A 19,443-nucleotide genomic window follows, 5' to 3' on the forward strand; every position below is an offset into this window, starting at 1 on the left:
ACTTCAACTATGACAGACAAAATGAGAAAAAAAATCCAGAAAATCTCATTGTAGGAGTTTTAATGAATTTATTTGCAAATTATGGTGGAAAATAAGTATTTGGTCACCTACAAACAAGCAAGATTTCTGGCTCTCACAGACCTGTAACTTCTTCTTTAAGAGGCTCCTCTGTCCTCCACTCGTTACCTGTATTAATGGCACCTGTTTGAACTTGTTATCAGTATAAAAGATATGACTAAATACTTTTTTGCCCCACTGTATACATTTTTTAAACCTGCATATTTAGTTAATATTGCCTGCTAACATGAATTTCTTTAAACTTGGGAAATTGTGTCACTTCTCTTGCAGAGTCAGGGTATATGCAGCAGTTTGGGCCGCCTGGCTCGTTGCGAACTGTGTGAAGACTATTTCTTCCTAACAAAGACAGCCAACTTTGCCAAACGGAGGATGATTTAACAAAAGCGCATTTGCGAAAAAAGCACAATCGTTGCACGACTGTACCTAACCATAAACATCAATGCCGTTCTTAAAATCAATATTTTTAAACCTGCATATTTAGCTAAAATAAATCCAGGTTAGCAGGCAATATTAACCAGGTGAAATTGTGTCACATCTCTTGCGTTCATAGCACGCAGAGTCAGGGTATATGTAGCAGTTTGGGCCGCCTGGCTCGTTACGAACTAATTTGCCAGAATTTTACATAATTATGACATAACATTGAAGGTTGTGCAATGTAACAGGAATATTTAGACTTAGGGATGCCACCCGTTCGATAAAATACAGAACGGTTCCGTTTTTTACTGAAAGAATAAACATTTTGTTTTCGAGATGATAGTTTCTGGATTCGACCATTTTAATGACCTAAGGCTCGCATTTCCGTGTGTTATTATGCTATAATTAAGTCTATGATTTGATAGAGCAGTCTGACTGAGCGATGGTAGGCAGCAGCAGGCTCGTAAGCAATCATTCAAACAGCACTTTTGTGCATTTTGCCAGCAGCTCTACGCAATGCTCCAAGCATTGCGCTGTTTATGACTTCAAGCCTATCAACTCCCGAGATTAGGCTGGTGTAACCGATGTGAAATGGCTAGCTAGTTAGCGTGGTGCGCGCTAATAGCGTTTCAAACGTCACTCGCTCTGATACTTGGAGTAGTTGTTCCCCTTGCTCTGCATGGGTAACACTGCTTCGAGGGTGGCTGTTGTTGATGTGTTCCTGGTTCGAGTCCAGGTAGGAGCGAGGAGAGGGACGTAAGAACATCCAATAGTCAAAGGTATATGAAATACAAATCGTATAGAGAGAAATAGTCCTATAATTCCTATAATAACTACAACCTAAAACTTCTTACCTGGGAATATTGAAGACTCATGTTAAAAGTAACCACCAGCTTTCATATGTTCTCATGTTCTGAGCAAGGAACTTAAACGTTAGCTTTCTTACATGGCACATATTGCACTTTTACTTTCTTCTCCAACACTTTGTTTTTGCATTATTTAAACCAAATTTTATTTGAGGCTAAATTGATTTTATTGATGTATTATATTAAGTTAAAATAAGTGTTCATTCAGTATTGTAATGACCTGACTAGATCATAAAGGAACCATTGTCCAGACAGAGGATTGAGTTTATGAATTGCCGGTTTATTAAACCAACTTTACACAGGCTACTGTTTGGCTGTAGCCCACGCCAAATAAATGAAAGATAACCCACAAGCTAATCGTGACCTTCTCTTGTGAAGCCCAGACGTAAGAGAGAGAACAAAGGCTAAACCTGGTCTTAACTTCCAATGCTCCATCCCCCTGCCCAACCCCCCTCCACGCCACTCCACCAACCACCTAGATGCCGGGCATCAGAACATTCCAGGCATTCCCGTGATTGGCAGATAGCAGGTTTATTGGCATGTCGGACCCCGCGAACACTGGGTACTGGTAAGTACAACACAACCACCTACTAGCCTAACACATAACACACAGCTGTCTGTGCGGGTCGCTACAGTATTGCTGTAATTGTCATTATTACAAATATATATATATTTTTTTCATCGGCTGATTAATTGGTATCGGCATTGAAAAATCATAATTGGTCGACCTCTACTCCCCATTGAATACAGGCGGTTGACGAAAACAACCCTCATAAAAAAAAATTAAAACATGATTACAATAATAAGAAGTATCCACCAATCCAAAGAAAGGATAGGCGGAAGCTAGACAACCCGCAGTGCTGCTTTATGGACAACGACTGCCCTTGTCAGGGCGGAGAGACTTCTTGTCAGTATATCCATAATCTTTGGTGTAGCCAACCCAACTCTCGCAAGGCACTATTGGGGGGCACGGTGTGTAGTAAATCATCACTACACGAAAATCATTACATGCCGTGCCCCCCAGTCTGCGGTCAGCAGATAGACCATTCTCAAATACACATTTTGAGTCACTTTTTGGAAACGGAACAGAGAAAACAAGGGGTAGCTTGTTCTCTACGTCGTCTGATTCTAGACATATGAGTCATCATCCTTGTGCACCATTGTTCCTGTACCCAATCTTTTTTTATTTAACCTTTATTTAACTAGGGAAGTCAGTTAAGAACAAATTCTTATTTACAATGACGGCATACCCCGGCCAAAACCGGACGATGCTGTGCTTATTGTGCGCCGCCCTATGGGACTCCCAATCACGACCAGATGTGATTCAGCCTGGATTCAAACCAGGGACTGTAGTAACAAATCTCGCACTGAGATGCAGTGCCTTAAACTGTTGCGCCACTCTAGAGCCCGGAAAGCAAAGGTAACTGAACTAAATCACTATCGCCCTATAGCACTCACTTCCGTCATCATGAAGTGCTTTGAGAGACTAGTCAAGGATCATATCACCGTATGTCTACCTTACCCGATACCCTAGACCCACTTCAATTTGCTTACCGCCTCAATAGATCCATAGACGATAGAATCACTATCGCACTGCCCTATCCCATCTGGACAAGAGGAATACCTATGTAAGAATGCTGTTCATTGACTACAGCTCAGCATTCAACACCATAGTACCCTTCGAGCTCTTCATTAAGCTTGAGACCCTGGGTCTGAACTTGGGACTTCCTGACGGGCCACCCCAGGTGGTGAAGGTAGGAAAAAACACCTCCACGTCGCTGATACCCACAAGGATGGGTGCTGAGCCCCCTCCTGTACTTCCTGTTCACCCATGACTGCATGGCCATGCACGCCTCAATAATCAAGTTTGCAGATGACACAACAGTAGTAGGCCTGATTACCAGCAATGATGAGACAACCCACAGGGCGGAGGTGAGGGCCCTGGGAGTGTGGTGCCAGGAAAATAACCTCTCGCCCAACGTCAAAAAAACAAAGGAGATGATTGTGGACTTCAGGAAACAGCAGAGGGAGCACCCCCTATCCACATTGATGGGACGCAATGGAGAAGGTTGAAAGTTTAAAGTTCCTCGTCGTACACATCACGGACAAACTGAAATGGTCCACCCACACAGAAACGTGGTGAAGAAGGTGCAACAGCGACTCTTTAACCTCAGGAGGCTGAAGAAATTTGGCTTGGCACCTAAAACCCTCACAAACTTTTACAGATGCACAATTGAGAGCATCCTGTCAGGCTGTATCACCGCCTGGTACGGCAACTGATACAGCCTGCAACTACCCCAGTGATGCGGTCTGCCCAATGCATCACCGGGGGCAAACTACCTGCCCTCCAGGACATCTACAGCACCCGATTTCACAGGAAGGCCAAAAAGATAATTAAGGACAACAACCACCCGAGCCATTGCCTGTTCACCCCGTTATCATCCAGAAGGTGTGGTCAGAACAGGTGCATCAAAGCTGGGACAGAGAGACTGAAAAACAGCTTCTATCTCAAGGCCATCAGACTGTTAAATACTGTTAAATAGCCATCACTAGCACATTAGAGGCTACTGCCTATACACATAGACTTGGAAACACTGGCCACTTTAATAATGTTTACATATTTTGCATTACTTATCTCATATGTATATACTGTATTCTATCCTATTCTACTGTGTGTTAGTCTATGCATTACTCATCTCATATGTATATACTGTATTCTATTCTATTCTACTGTATCTTAGTCTATTCATTACTCATCTCATATGTATATACTGTATTCTATCCTATTCTACTGTATCTTAGTCTATGCATTACTCATCTCATATGTATATACTGTATTCTATTCTACTGTATCAGTCTATGTCGCTCTGACATCACTCGTCCAAATATTTATATATTCTTAATTCCCTTCCTTTAGATTGTGTGTATTGTTAGATATTACTTGTTAGATATTACTGGACTGTTGGAGCTAGAAACACAAGCGTTTCGCTACACCCGCAATAACATCTGCTAAACAAGTGTGTGTGCCAAATAGAATGTGATTTGATGTATAGAGGTTTGGTGTTGGAGATCATTCCACACTCTGTGTTCTACTACCCAGGTCTGGTGTTGGAGATCATTCCAAACTCTGTGTTCAACTACCCAGGTCTGGTGGTGGATATCATTCCACACTCTGTGTTCTACTACCCAGGTCTGGTGTTGGAGATTATTCTACACTCTGTGTTCTACTACCCAGGTCTGGTGTTGGAGATCATTCTACACTCTGTGGATCTCCTGCATGTATTTTCTGATGTTTAATCAGACCACTTGAATGAGAGTATCTCTTGTCACATTGATCACAGCTATAAGGTTTATCTCCTGTGTGTGTTCTCTGGTGTGATTTCAGGCTGTTTGACTGAGTAAAACTCTTCCCACACTGACTACAGCTATAAGGTTTCTCTCCTGTGTGTACTCGCTGGTGTACTGCCAGCTGGCTTGATGTAGTAAAACTATCTGCACATACATCACAGCTATAAGGCTTCTCTCCTGTGTGTGTTCTCTGGTGTCCTTTAAGGTGTTCTATCTGAGAAAAGCTTTTCCCACATTGATCACAACTATAAGGTTTCTCTCCTGTGTGTGTTCTCTGGTGCTCTTTAAGGTGTTCTCTCCGAGAAAAGTTTTTCCCACATTGCTCACAGCTATATGGCTGCTCTCCTGTGTGTGTTCTCTGGTGTGAAACCAGGTTGGTTGACTGAGTAAAACCCTTGCCACACTGATCACAGCCATAAGGCTTCTCTCCTGTGTGTGTTCTCTGGTGTGATACCAGGTGGCTTGACTGAGTAAAACTCTTGCCACACTGATCACAGCTATAAGGCTTCTCTCCTGTGTGAATTCTCTGGTGTTTTTTAAGTTCTGATGAAGATTTGAAACGTTTCCCACAGTCAGAGCAGCAGTGAGGTTTCTTTCCTGTGGGTCTCTGATGGTGTTTCTTGAGGTGTCCTGATGTGGAGAGACTCTTCTCTGCCTCGTCAGCATCATGATGTTGTTGAGGCTCCCCAGAGGATCCACGATAGTCCCGTCTCTCTCCTGCGTGAACGTCAAAGTCAGACAGTTAATATAGTGAATGTTTAAATGTTTTTACAAACTTTGACAAATGTCTTCTAAGTCTTGTTTTAGTTTGATTTTGGTCCACTAGCCAGTGTGGTAGGCAGATGAAAGAATATACCAGCCACTGTAGCAGGCAGATGAAAGAATATACCAGCCACTGTAGCAGGCAAATTCAAGAAAATACACTCCACTGTGATTTTTTACCAGCCTCAATATTTTTTTGCCATGAATGATTACACCAAAAATTACAACAAGAAAATGAATGAGCAGCTTGGAAATGTTGGTAAAACAAGAAATTGAAGTAAGAAGTAATGTGGCCCGAGTCTTTTAACCAATGTGTTAAAATAAATCATTTAGATGCAATAGTAATGATGAACAGTGAACATCAAGAATCAACAAAGTGCCTCCATAACACATAACATAACACACTGTCCTGACAGATAAAATGCTACCTTATTATTATAGTTCAAATCAAATCAAAGTTTATTTGTCACGTGCGCCGAATACAACAGGTGAAGGTAGACCTTACAGTGAAATGCTTACTTACAGTGCGGAGGAAAAAAAGTATGTGTGTGTTTGTAGGTAAGTAAAGAAATAAAACAACTAATCCATAGATTAGGGCCTAATTAATTCATATCAATTGACTTCTATGAACTGTAACTCAGTAATATCTTTTAAATTATTGCATGTTGCGTTTATGTTTTTGTTCAGTATAGTTAGAAACTGGGCAATTCCACGGTAACGGAATTACACCAGAATCTCATGTTTCACTTTAAAATGTATAAAAACAAAAACCATAGCTGCTTTAAAACCACGTTTGTGTACATCAGTTCAACCACTATAACGGAGTTTGTGCCCCGTTATTAAACATTAGTATTTACTGGTGTTAATCTGACCTTCTGTCTCCTCCTCCTCCTTCACTTCAAAAACTACATCCTCCTCTTTCTCCCCTTCTTTTACTGTAACATCCTCCTCCTCTTTCACTCTGAACACGTCTTCCTCTTCTTTCACTGTAACTTCTTTCTCTTCTTCTTTCACGGTAACAGCCTCACCCTCTACTTCTTGTTTTACTGTGACATCCTCCTCTTTCACGAAAACGTTCAGCCCCAGAGCTTCTTTCTCAGTCCAGCAGACTCCATGTTCTTTAGCAGGAGGGGAGAAGTTTAGTGAGCAACTCATGGTAGGGGATAATAGCTAGCTAGCATTAGCGTAGTGCTAGGCTAATTTATCAAGCCAACTAAATTAGCTGACTAACAACAACTTAAATATGAAATGAAAAGTAGATACAATATAATACTGGTAATTACACAGTGGCTATACACCGACACAGTCCAAATAACTTCAATGTTTCGGCTGTTTTGCCTAGCAAGGTACCAAGGTGTCTGACTAGCTGTTGTTGTTGAAGAAGCGTTCCGTCCACTAGATTATACGTCCCAGTGGCAGAATCACCTGAAAGACGCACATCGCCATCTGCTGACTGGAGTTGGTATCACAGTTGAGAAAAAACTTAAGGACAAAAAGTTAAAAAGCGACTGCCCCTAAAAACCAACGACTCCCTTTGAAAACGGGCGATGTGGCATCAGAAACATTTATTATAGTGTAAAAATGTACTATTTCGCCCCAAAATAGTCATCCCATATTGGGCTGTGTATAACTATGTAAATGTCTCTCGGACAAGGTGACTTTTATCAATATACACTCTAAAAAGTAAAGGTTACTGGAGTATCCTTTAGGGGTTATTCAAATTAAAACTGTGGGGGAGCCACTAAAAGTAATTTGAATAACCTTTTGTGTGAACCCCTATAAGTTCCTCGAATAAGCTTATGGGGTTCATTTTTTTAAAACCCCCTGTCCACCCTTCCCCATTATGAAAAAAATATTTTAATAATAATAACAAAATTGATTTAAATAATTAATTGTTAATTTAGTGGCACCACAAATCTGAATGAATATTTACAAAACAATTGACCAAACAAAACACCTTACAAAATTGCAACATTTCTGCAGACATCAGACCATAATAAATACTACATTTACTTTGTATAGTGCTTTTCATGACATTTACAACAAATAAAAAAATAATGATGTACAATAAAAACAACATACATTAAAAATGAATCATAGGTAAACTAACAATATTGTAGACTTGATGCTAAATACAGATTTTTCAGCTTTAGTGTGTATATCCTATCCACTTAGTTATGTTAGGAAGTTTGCCATCATTATGACCGGCCCTGGTAACTTCACCCCAACTTCTCTTATCCCCAGAACACCGTAACTTAAAACAACATAAGTGTTTTTCTGACATTTTGGGGAAATTGAAGGGAAAATAAATAATACAGCCCTAGCAAAGCCCCAAGTCCCATGAGGATGTCCTCGAGGGCGTGGATGTTCCACCCATCAAAGGTCAGCGGGATTTCACTCTCATGATGAAATGGATTTCCGCCGATGTGTAGTAAAGCAGTGAAGAGCGGTGAAATCTGTGTCAACAAAAGTAAGAAAAGATGAATGCAGATTATATACAATTAACAAAGAACAGAACAAATGTTCAGCTGTAGTTTTATATAAGCATGCACACCTATGTTTATGAAGAAACAGATGATACATTGTCAAGGACATAAAGTCCACTCGGGTCCTCATTGAAGAGGTAGGGCAAGAGCAGAATCGCTGCTGTGGTCTCCAGTCCTAGTAAAGTAAAGCAATGATCTTACTACACTTGCTAATTTTATTACAAAATACATTAGAAAAAGGGAAGGAATAAGAGCAAGTACCTCTTCTGTATTGTCCTTCAGGGACTGTCAAAATAGCAGGATGATGTCCTCACCCCTGCCTCACCTCTCTACCTCTGATAGTCCTTGAATTCTCTTTTTGTCTATATCCATTCCATGGACTTGATTCATTTCTGAGAACATCTGAAAAGATCATTTGCACACATTTGTATGCTAATAGAGTTCAGTTTGTATTGACTGCTATGTAGGTTAAATTGACACTTCAAATGCAGCTGTCCTACAACATATCTGTACCTTCTTGATCCCAATTGCATTGTGTCCATGTTCTGTCCTATAAGAATTTCAAAGGAAGATAAAATGTGTCAAAGAATTACAAGCATTAAAATAATATATATATATTAAGTAAATATTGAAAGATAAATGGCATCGACATACAATTGAATGCAAAATAGAAGAACATATTGGAGAAAGCACTAGCCAATACAGTACTGCCACACAGGCCTAATATCACATTTCAAGATATCTTTGTACATAAATTGTTCAATATTTTATCAGGCTGACATGAAAGATTATACGCAACATTTTGCTGCGTGGCAATACTGTGTTTGGATTATGAAGGTAATTTATACAAAAGAGGAAGTCTATGCACTATTAATACCATTATGCATTTGAATCCCATCTACAGCTACCATCTAAACTGTTAATTTCCCTCCACAAGGGGGTGTACATGTAACGTTTCCAAAATGGGATAGTATTGTACATGTAACGTTTCCAAAATGGGATAGTATTGTACATGTAACGTAATAGTATTGCATGCTGTAGCAGGCTATATAAAGAGGAAGACCTCCATTGACGATACAGTTCGTTGTAACATCTCGTCTGGACAGGTCACCGTACTTTGTTAGTTAACACACCTAACCTTACCAAGCTTAACGAAGCTAACGTTAGCTAGTTCATTATCACAAAAGTGAGAACTGCTCTAGATTGGAAACTTACGTTAATGAGTGTAAAGTCATGTCGGCTTTATGGAAACGATATACAATATATGGGAAATAATATAGTTCAGGAAATAATCCAAACCTAGTTCTGCCTAGTTAGGACATAATGTTAGCTAGCTATTATTATATAATATTATATAAATTATTTTATAATTTATTTCGATACATATTCTGAGCCAAACATTACCTTTTTAATTGTTGTCGCATCCAAACTTGCCACCAGCGTTTTCAGTTGTAATTGCGACGTTTCCGGAAGAAGTCCAGCAACAACGGAGGTTCCTCGATGAACCCACCTTCTAACAAGTCATTTGAAGAACCTTTTGGGGTTGTTTTTCATTGACAAGAACCCTACGGTTCTTAGGGGATCTGAGAACAACTCCAGTTGAACCCTTCATTTTTAGAGTGTAGTCGGCTCTATTTACTCTCAGATTCAAATATGCTGATTAGCATTAACGATCAAGTCAGCTGCTGCTGCTCCAATACTGTATGAGGTGAGACGGTGAACTAACGTTGAACTGGGCAGTCAGTCATTCATTCTGTATTATGAGTCTGGTCTAACATTGTTACTGCGCATTGTGGTGGAAATTCTAACCAATCAGGGGAGACTTTGTCATTTCTTCAAACAATCAACCTTTATTTGATAATAATTGCAATAATGTAGCTGGTCAGCCCTACACTCTGGGGTGGAAGGCCGAGAGCTCGATGACACAAGGAGTTCAGAAGCCGTATATCGTCAAATTATCTTGTGCATATAGAAAACACGTGATCTTGGAATGTGTACGTGTGTGGAGAACGAGACACAAACTAACTGTGAATTGGTCGTCTCGTTCTGTAGCAACAGCTAGTTATTCTAGTCATCTAGTGAGGTGTCAAAACAAAAGGAAATCACCCTAGACACAGTTCCTCTGAAGTCGATCAATGATTCCCTGAATTGGGCCAAGCAAGCGCCTTGGGCCTGTCTGCCCAGAGGGTGTGTGGTTGCACACCCACACAAACTTCTCAACCTTAAAAGAGATCCTTCAACACATTAGAAGTCATAAACTTAAAGAGGTTGACATAGATTTTTCCCTCACAACATTGGACAGAGATAAATAAGAACCAGACGGAACTGTGATGTAGTAGGGAGTTGTAGTTTCTCTAGAGATACATCAGACCAGACTTAGCTGTGTGATGCAGTAGGGAGTTGTAGTTTCCAACAGGCCAATGCTCTAGTGCATAAATGTAATTAAGTACAATGACCATATTTCATTGCCTTGTCTGTGTTTCTTTTACACCTGCTATGTAAGAGAGACGGAAGAATGCACAATGGTCAATGCTATCTGGGATCCTTGGGACATCCCTATCCTAAACACTACCTTAACCCTTTTAAATGTCAACTTCAATGGGCTAGTGATGTCCCAAAGATGTATCTCTACCTGAAAATACATGATCTAAGTGATGGATAGTTGGTATTCAGCAGTCATAAAGCCTAAATTACTTTAATGAACTACTAAAATAGTGATTAATTTGTCAGACAGCGTAAACAGCAGCTCTACACATTATTGACTGACTGATCCATTCATCTTTCCATCCCTTCTCAGCTTTCCTCTCCTCTGAAGACCCAGTGAGGGTGGAGCTCAGTCAGAGAGCTGTTGAGGGACTGGTTAGGAAGAACACTTCTACAGCCAGAGAGGTGAGAGGTCACACATGGTTTAGATGGTCAATATTTGTGTTCATCACATAATGTAAGCAAAAGGGAGAATGTTCCATCATCTGTTAATTTACATTAGTACAAATTATCCACTGATATTGGTGTAATTTCTCACCCCTTTTGGCTTTATGAAAGTTAATTTCCTCTCAGGCACACACATTTGTTCTTTGATATTATGAAGGTAATTTGTGTATAATGTACTTTTCCCCACCCATTCACCCCATCTCTTTACACTGCTGATGCATATTTGGTGGCCTGACTGCATCCAGACTATGTCAAAGGCCCATCCTGGTAGATCTGAAACTAATGCAGCTTGGAGTGGTCGGATGACAGAAGTCACATTTAGGCCGTAGATGTGCCATATCCATTACTTTGAGTGTTTTATGACTAAATGTGTTTCTGTGTTGCAGGGGCAGTCAATAAATGGAACGGCAAGGCCACAGAACATGACATAATCAGAGCTGTGGGAGACCACCTCAAGCCCCTGGTAGAGCCGGGGGTGGTGTTTACCACTCCACCACGCCTTCAGCAGGCTTGAAATGTGGGATTGATACTGTTTTTCATACTAACATGGACCAAGAGTCTATTGATTGGTTAGTCATTGGGTTCATTTGACTTACAATATGTTCAAATCAAGCTTTATTTAAACAGCACATTTCAGACATGGATGCAACCCAATGGAAACAAGAAAAACAAAAGAAAAACCCACACCAAACTTAAAGACAGGAAGCAACCGCGCTATACGTGCTAAAGTCCAACCTCAAAACCTAAATGGAAAAACCAAAGCCTGTAACTACCTTCCCCCTTAAGACAACAAATATATCCTATATTATATAAGTTTGCTTACCACCAACTGAAAACAACTTCCATTTCACATTCTAATCAACTACAATGCTCAACCTCTCTTTCATATCGTCTGAGATCCCCAAGGATTGGAAAGCTGCCGCAGTCATCCCCCTATTCAAAGGGGGAGACACCCTGGACCCAAACTGTTACAGACCTATATCCATCCTGCCCTGCCTATCTAAGGTCTTCGAAAGCCAAGTCAACAAACAGGTCACTGACCATCTCGAATCCCACTGTACCTTCTCCGCTGTGCAATCTGGTTTCCGAGCCGGTCACGGGTGCACCTCAGCCACACTCAAGGTGCTAAACGATATCATAACCGCCATCGATAAAAGACAGTACTGTGCAGCCGTCTTCATCGACCTTGCCAAGGCTTTCGACTCTGTCAATCACCATATTCTTATCGGCAGACTCAGTAGCCTCGGTTTTTCGGATGACTGCCTTGCCTGGTTCACCAATTACTTTGCAGACAGAGTTCAGTGTGTCAAATCGGAGGGCATGCTGTCCGGTCCTCTGGCAGTCTCTATGGGGGTGCCACAGGGTTCAATTCTCGGGCCGACTCTTTTCTCTGTATACATCAATGATGTTGCTCTTGCTGCGGGCGATTCCCTGATCCACCTCTACGCAGACGACACCATTCTATATACTTTCGGCCCGTCATTGGACACTGTGCTATCTAACCTCCAAACAAGCTTCAATGCCATACAACACTCCTTCCGTGGCCTCCGACTGCTCTTAAACGCTAGTAAAACCAAATGCATGCTTTTCAACCGATCGCTGCCTGCACCCGCATGCCCGCCTAGCATCACCACCCTGGATGGTTCCGACCTAGAATATGTGGACATCTATAAGTACCTAGGTGTCTGGCTAGACTGCAAACTCTCCTTCCAGACTCATATCAAACATCTCCAATCGAAAATCAAATCAAGAGTCGGCTTTCTATTCCGCAACAAAGCCTCCTTCACTCACGCCGCCAAGCTTACCCTAGTAAAACTGACTATCCTACCGATCCTCGACTTCGGCGATGTCATCTACAAAATGGCTTCCAACACTCTACTCAGCAAACTGGATGCAGTCTATCACAGTGCCATCCGTTTTGTCACTAAAGCACCTTATACCACCCACCACTGCGACTTGTATGCGCTAGTCGGCTGGCCCTCGCTACATATTCGTCGCCAGACCCACTGGCTCCAGGTCATCTACAAGTCCATGCTAGGTAAAGCTCCGCCTTATCTCAGCTCACTGGTCACGATGGCAACACCCATCCGTAGCACGCGCTCCAGCAGGTGTATCTCACTGATCATCCCTAAAGCCAACACCTCATTTGGCCGCCTTTCGTTCCAGTACTCTGCTGCCTGTGACTGGAACGAATTGCAAAAATCGCTGAAGTTGGAGACTTTTATCTCCCTCACCAACTTCAAACATCAGCTATCTGAGCAGCTAACCGATCGCTGCAGCTGTACATAGTCTATTGGTAAATAGCCCACCCATTTTCACCTACCTCATCCCCATACTGTTTTTATTTATTTATTTTTCTGCTCTTTTGCACACCAATATCTCTACCTGTACATGACCATCTGATCATTTATCACTCCAGTGTTAATCTGCAAAATTGTAATTATTCGCCTACCTCATGCCTTTTGCACACATTGTATATAGACTCCCCCTTTGTTTTCTACTGTGTTATTGACTTGTTAATTGTTTACTCCATGTGTAACTCTGTGTTGTCTGCTCATACTGCTATGCTTTATCTTGGCCAGGTCGCAGTTGCAAATGAGAACTTGTTCTCAACTAGCCTACCTGGTTAAATAAAGGTGAAATAAAAAATAAATAAAAATTAACTTTCACCAATATCAACATGGTGTCTACTGGCTGTCAACAATTAAAAACAAGATAAAAACACGCACTTCTAAATAATACAATCGTATCTTTTCTCCCTTTTCTTTCTATAGAATCCGAGAACTCTCGTCTTCCTTAAACTCACTAGCTTCAAGAACTCTCATCTACCTACAACTCACTAGCTTCTATTCCACTTGGAACGAGTTCAAACAAAACTCATCTCCAATACGGAAAAACGTGCAGTCAAAATAAATTGTGATCAAATGTACACCCCTTTTATTATGTGTTGGCAATAATGAACTTAATGGTGAGGCATGGAATAATAAAAATGTATATTTTGTCAGCCAGAATATTTGAAATATGAGGTGATTTGAGTCATGCTTCTTCAGTTGTGGAATAAAGACAATTAGCACTTGAATGTTGTCAAGAAATACTGGAGTGACGTAAGATTGGTAATGAAATTGATTATAGAGCAATTTATTATACTGCTTCCATGTGTATTTATTTATTTTAACCTTAATTTAACAAGCTGACAAGGTAAAAATCTGTCGTTCTGCACCTGAACAAAGCAGTTAACCCGCTGTTCCCTGGTAGGCCGTCATTGTAAATAAGTCAGTTAAGACCTAATTATGTCTCACAATGACGGCCCAACGCTCTAACCACTAGAAGAAATGACTGAAATCACTGCAAAAACTACCCGAAAATACATATTTTCAACTTTTACTTTCAACCGAACGTATATTGGACGTCGGGAATAGTCTTCCTTTCAACGTCTTTTCAATTACATTTTGCTAGGTGGGAGAGCCCGATGTCAAAACACAGTTTTAACATGTCCAAATCAATAACCAATATGCAGAAACAGTTTGGGATAAATTGAAAACCTAAGCATAAAATGGGCTATAACCACAAACATCTGCAACAATAATCATATTACTTGTATTCATTTAAACAAGTTCCTTATAAACTGCACAAGCATCAGAAAAGCTGTTGTTTTGACAAGTAGCAATAAATCACTGATATCGATTAGGTTGTACGTGCTGTTGAAACTAACACAACTAAAAAAAACATGGAAATGGGAGATGTATTTTACCTCACTGATTAGAGGATAACGTGCAGAAGACAGTCAGCTACATTTTGGAGTGATGCATTTAATCAAAGGAACGCAACACTTACGTCATTACTCATCGATATCACGTTGAAATCAATTGTGCGAGAGGAGGCAGATGAGGTTGCACGTCCTGTTAAAACTAACAGCTCAAAAACCACACGGAATCTGGGAATAATGTAAACATCACTCGTTAGAGGACAACTTGTGGTAAACAGCTAGCTGCATTTTGATTCCAGTGGGTCACCAACGTGTTAAGTGTAACACAACAACTTTCAATTCAGAGCCTGGAATTTTCCCCTGAGGCTAATATCCATATCATGTTGAAATCAATTGATAAAGGGGCAAACGTTTAGGGTTCTACATTGTGACATTAAAATACTCCTAGTACATTGTTAAAACATTTTGCATTGTGACATTAATTCATTGATATCATGAAACAACTCCTTCGTGTATGTACTTTCTGATATTTGATCTGCTAGCTTTTATCCGATTATCTATGGTCACAGCAAAGAGGTTTCTCTTCTGTGTGTGTTCTCTGGTGTTGTACCAGGCTGTTTGAGTAAAACTCTTCCCACATCGATTAGCTATACGATTTCTATTCTGTGTGTGTTCTTTGGTGTACTGTCAGACACTTAGATTAAACAAAACTCTTCCCACATTGAGTACAGCTAAAACATTTCTCTCCTGTGTGTGTTCTCTGGTGTACAGTCAGATTGGAAGATGGAGTAAAACTCTTCCCACATTGAGTACAGCTATAAGATTTCTCTCCTGTGTGAATTAGCAGGTGTGTTTTCAATGAATATGATCTAGAGAAACTCATTCCACAATGAGAGCAGTGTTACGGTTTTTCTCCTGTGTGGATTCTCTGGTGGATTTTAAGTTCTGATTTAGATTTGCAGTTCTTCTCAAAGTCAGAGCAGCAATAAGGATTCTTCAATGTGGGTCTCTGCTGGTGTTTCTTGGGGTGTCCTGATCTGGAGAGACTCTTCTCTGCCTCTTCAGCATCATGATGTTGTTGAGACTCCCCAGAAGACCCAAGATAGTCACATCTCTCTCCTGTGTGAACGACAAAGTCAGACGGTTAAAGTCCCACAACAGCAGAAATACACTGTTTATTTGAGGTAAAAGGTGATGCCCAGAGTGTACCCATGAAGTTGTACAACAATTGACGCCTGTTAAATTATTTGACAATTGTCAATTGAGCAACAATAGTAATATATTTTGTCTTGTTTTCACATTAGTAGTAACATCGATAACTACTAAAAGATCCTAACAATAACATAGACCTACTGTAGACCCATAACTTCACCTAACAATAACATAGACCTACTCTAGGACCCATAACTTAACCGAACAATAACATAGACCTAATAACATAAACACTAAAGGAGAGTCTCACTCTTGAATCAAAATAATTTGCAAACGATTTCGACAGAGGAGAGGGCGTACAAAAATCAATAAATTATCTCTTTCAAGAACAGTTTCGCAAAAACCAAGCATTCTTGAATTTTTACTACCCTCTATTCAAAGTGCTGTGAACAAATGAAGGGAATCATTCACAAACATTGGCACATAAGATACGATAACAGTATCGGTAATGCGTTTCCAGACCCTCCCTTGGTCGTATTCTCACGGGGCAGAAATCTCAGAGATCAATTGGTAAACTCTCATATACCACCCCAAAATACTCCTGCACAATGTCTATTTGCCCCTCTCCCGGATGGCAACTACAAGTGTAATGCCTGCGCTGAATGCAATGGCACTTACAAATATAGATCCTCCAAAAACACCCCCAAACAGGGAAACAGATCCCAATCAAAGGTGTTATCACATGCACCACTAAGGCAGTTATTTATCTTAGAACGTTTTGGAAGCGAACTCCTTGATTTCGTCCCTAAATTATATAGGCATCGAACACATCACCCTCCCTAGGAGAGGGGGTGACCTCAACAATTTATTGTTAAAACGTGAGGTTGTCTGGATCTTTAATTTAAAGAGCCTTGTCTCCGTCGGTCTCAACATAGCCATTATTGTAATATTGCTATTCATTGTAAATGTTTGTAGGTCTATGTAGCCAAATTGTATGCTATCCATTTATGTTTTTACACGTTCTACTTATATCTGTAAATTAACCAATGATATCAGGCCACACTCGGACATGATTACAGACACCTGTGTGTGTCCTTTGACACAAACCTGTTACCCGCAGTGTTTGTCATTATACCCTGATGAAGACAGCTTGTCTGTGAAAACATTGGTATCAGGTTATTAAATTATTGCATCTGAGCTCCTAGAGTGTGAGGTTCTCCTTTTCTTTTTCAGACCACCGCGGTCTGACAACTTGGATGGAAAATTACTGAGGATAATAGCAGATTAGGCAGCTGGTTAGGCAGTTTTCATGTTAGCCAGAGCGTTGGTGACTCTAACTGTACTGCTGGAAAACACTTCTTTGCTCCTTTTTGCCTACGTTTATTGACACCTGGACATTTTCAACGGGTGTTGAGCTAGTAAATTCATTATTCTGCTCTCTGGTACTCAGACGAGTGCTCTGAAATCGGAGTAGTTAGCCAGAGCTAATTTCTGAAAGCACCCAAATGTCCATTGAGAACGCACAACGACTATACAATTTAGCTAAGAATGACGGGAATAATCAAGTCAATAAACGTTGGGTAGTTAGTTAGATAGAATATAGTTAATATACTGGCAAGTTTGATGTTTAAGTAGCCAACTAACGTTAGGTAGCTAGTTAACATACCGGTACATAATGCTGTAATAACATGATAATAAATAGTTAGCAAAAATAACGTGTAAGGTAACTTATTTTAAAAGTTATTACTTTATTACATTGCTCAACCTTTTTTTAACATTTGTCATAATTGGTTAAAGCGATGAATTGGTATAGGCACTCGAACCTCAACCGCAAATTTTCCGCCATTTTCTTGAAATCTGAAAACTAGTTGAAGCCACGCCCATTTATGGAAGAATTGCATTATGGGCCCTAAAATACGTCATATTGTGGCGAATTTAGTACGACATCCGGGAACTTATGGCACACGAACCACATCATACTATGACCAATAAGCATAATATATACTCAATTCCCGTCACAAATAGTACGGTTTGTATGAGTATTCTAACACTGCTAATGACTTATAAACAGCTCTAACAATTTTACCCCCACAGGAAATCTACACTGGCAGTTATAGAAAGACCCAATTATTACATACCCATTGCTTCTTTAAGAATATAACTTATACATGCTTCAAATGTTTGTAAAAAAGCACTGTATAGTCTCAAAACCTGGTTAAAATGATCATTTTGACCTTTTTTATTTATATTACCTTTATTTAACTTGGCAAGTCAGTTATGAACAAATTCTTATTTTCAATGACGGCCTAGGAACAGTGGGTTAACTGCCTGGGCAGAACGACATTGTACCTTGTCAGCTCAGGGATTTGAACTTGTAGTTACTAGTCCACCGCTCTAACCACTAGGCTACTCTGCCGCCCCTTATGGATGGCCAGCCCTTGTATTTATAGTGAAGTCAATTCAAGGGGTAGCCCTGAGCTGGACTGAAACCTGGGTCCAGCAACTGTCAAGCCAACACCTTATAACTGTTACGCCAAGATGTCTGAACTTTTTAACGAGATCGCTAGGTTTTGAGTTACAGTTGCTACAATAGCTTTCTCTATGAATTTGAGAGTTGTTACATTTCTCCAGTCCTCATTCCTCAACTGTTTACCAAACCAAGTCTCAGGGCTGACAATTTTTCGCTATTTAAATCCTAGGTTACCCCTATAAAATAGCCACACATCTATCAAAGCCGTCATTCCACCACTGATGATGGGGCTGGAGAAATGTAACTACTCTCAAATTCATAGAATTACCTACGGATGCAAGGACTGACCATCCATGATATCAACATCGTTTTAACCATGTTGAGTGTTCACAGTGTTTGTTTATCATTTAAATTGTTTCTAAACATTGGGGTAAAAAAGCCTATTTGGGGTTCTGTTGGGGTAAAGAGTTGAACTAAGCTCATGAGTCATGTGTTATATTCTTCAAGAATCAATGGCTATAAATGATTTAAAAAGTCTAAGCCCCCCCCCCTCCTCTTTCTCTTCCTCTTCTTTAACAGTAACATCCTCCTCCTCTTTCATCCTGAACGCGTCTTCCTCTTTTTTAACTGAAACGTCTTTCTCTGCTTCTTTCACTATAACAGCCTCACCCTCTACTTGTTTTTGTATTGTGACAGCCACCTCTTCCTCTTTCACGACAACGTTCAGCCACAGTCCCTCTTTCTCCGTCCAACAGACCTCATCTTCTTTAGCAGGAGGAGAGTAACTTAGTGAGCTCATGGTAGGAGATGTTAGCTAGCTAGGCTAATGCTAACTTAACAAGCCCGCTAGCTGACTAATAACAACAACACCGTATATATTACATTAAAACGGATAACTAACTAGACGACAGAAGTAGGTTTAAAACACAGTGGCTAAAATACATTAAAGAGCTTAATTGGTTCGGCTATTTTGTCTAGTAAGCTACTGAGGTGGCTGACTAACTGTTGCAGTTGTTGAAAGAAGCGTTCCGTCCACTAGATTAGACGTCACACTAACAGCATCGCCTTAAAGCCCCACACCAGACCTAGTCTGTTCATTATATACATCTACATGATGTATTGTTACACCATGTAGGAGAAGTATATACCTAGTCTGTTCATTATATACATCTACATGATGTGTTGTTACACCATGTAGGAGCAGTATATACCTAGTCTGTTCATTATATA

At 40.3% G+C, this 19,443-nt stretch overlaps 1 protein-coding gene, 1 long non-coding RNA gene and 1 other non-coding gene across 3 annotated transcripts; all 3 read right to left on the minus strand.

Moving 5' to 3' along the window:
- Positions 1-1,617: 1,617 nt before the first annotated feature.
- On the minus strand, positions 1,618-6,866 carry LOC149984063 (uncharacterized). Its single transcript, XM_090232279.1, has 2 exons — positions 6,341-6,866; positions 1,618-5,423 (listed from the first exon to the last, which is right to left on the minus strand). The coding sequence occupies exons 1-2, from the start codon at positions 6,621-6,623 to the stop codon at positions 4,609-4,611; spliced, it is 1,098 nt and encodes a 365-aa protein (XP_090088405.1). The 5' UTR covers positions 6,624-6,866; the 3' UTR covers positions 1,618-4,608.
- Positions 6,867-8,268: 1,402 nt separating this feature from the next.
- On the minus strand, positions 8,269-9,456 carry LOC110521945 (uncharacterized). The gene is made up of 3 exons (XR_016495337.1): positions 9,359-9,456; positions 8,468-8,504; positions 8,269-8,356 (listed from the first exon to the last, which is right to left on the minus strand). It is a non-coding gene; the product is annotated as an uncharacterized LOC110521945 (transcript).
- A 4,343-nt stretch (positions 9,457-13,799) lies between these two features.
- LOC110521944 (uncharacterized) lies at positions 13,800-19,289 on the minus strand. Its single transcript, XR_002473241.3, has 2 exons — positions 18,883-19,289; positions 13,800-15,710 (listed from the first exon to the last, which is right to left on the minus strand). It is a non-coding gene; the product is annotated as an uncharacterized LOC110521944 (long non-coding RNA).
- Positions 19,290-19,443: the final 154 nt, after the last annotated feature.

This window comes from Oncorhynchus mykiss, chromosome 4 (assembly GCF_057628025.1).
Source record: "Oncorhynchus mykiss isolate SJ-2025 chromosome 4, ASM5762802v1, whole genome shotgun sequence".
In the NCBI taxonomy this organism is placed as follows: Eukaryota; Metazoa; Chordata; class Actinopteri; order Salmoniformes; family Salmonidae; genus Oncorhynchus; species Oncorhynchus mykiss.

Coding starts and splice junctions, on each gene's coding strand:
- LOC149984063 (XM_090232279.1), bottom strand. CDS start 6,623: ATGAGTTGCTCACTAAACTTCTCCCCTCCTGCTAAAGAACATGGAGTC. Junction 5,424..6,340: donor GGAGGAGGAGGAGACAGAAG/GTCAGATTAACA, acceptor ACGTTCACGCAG/GAGAGAGACGGGACTATCGT.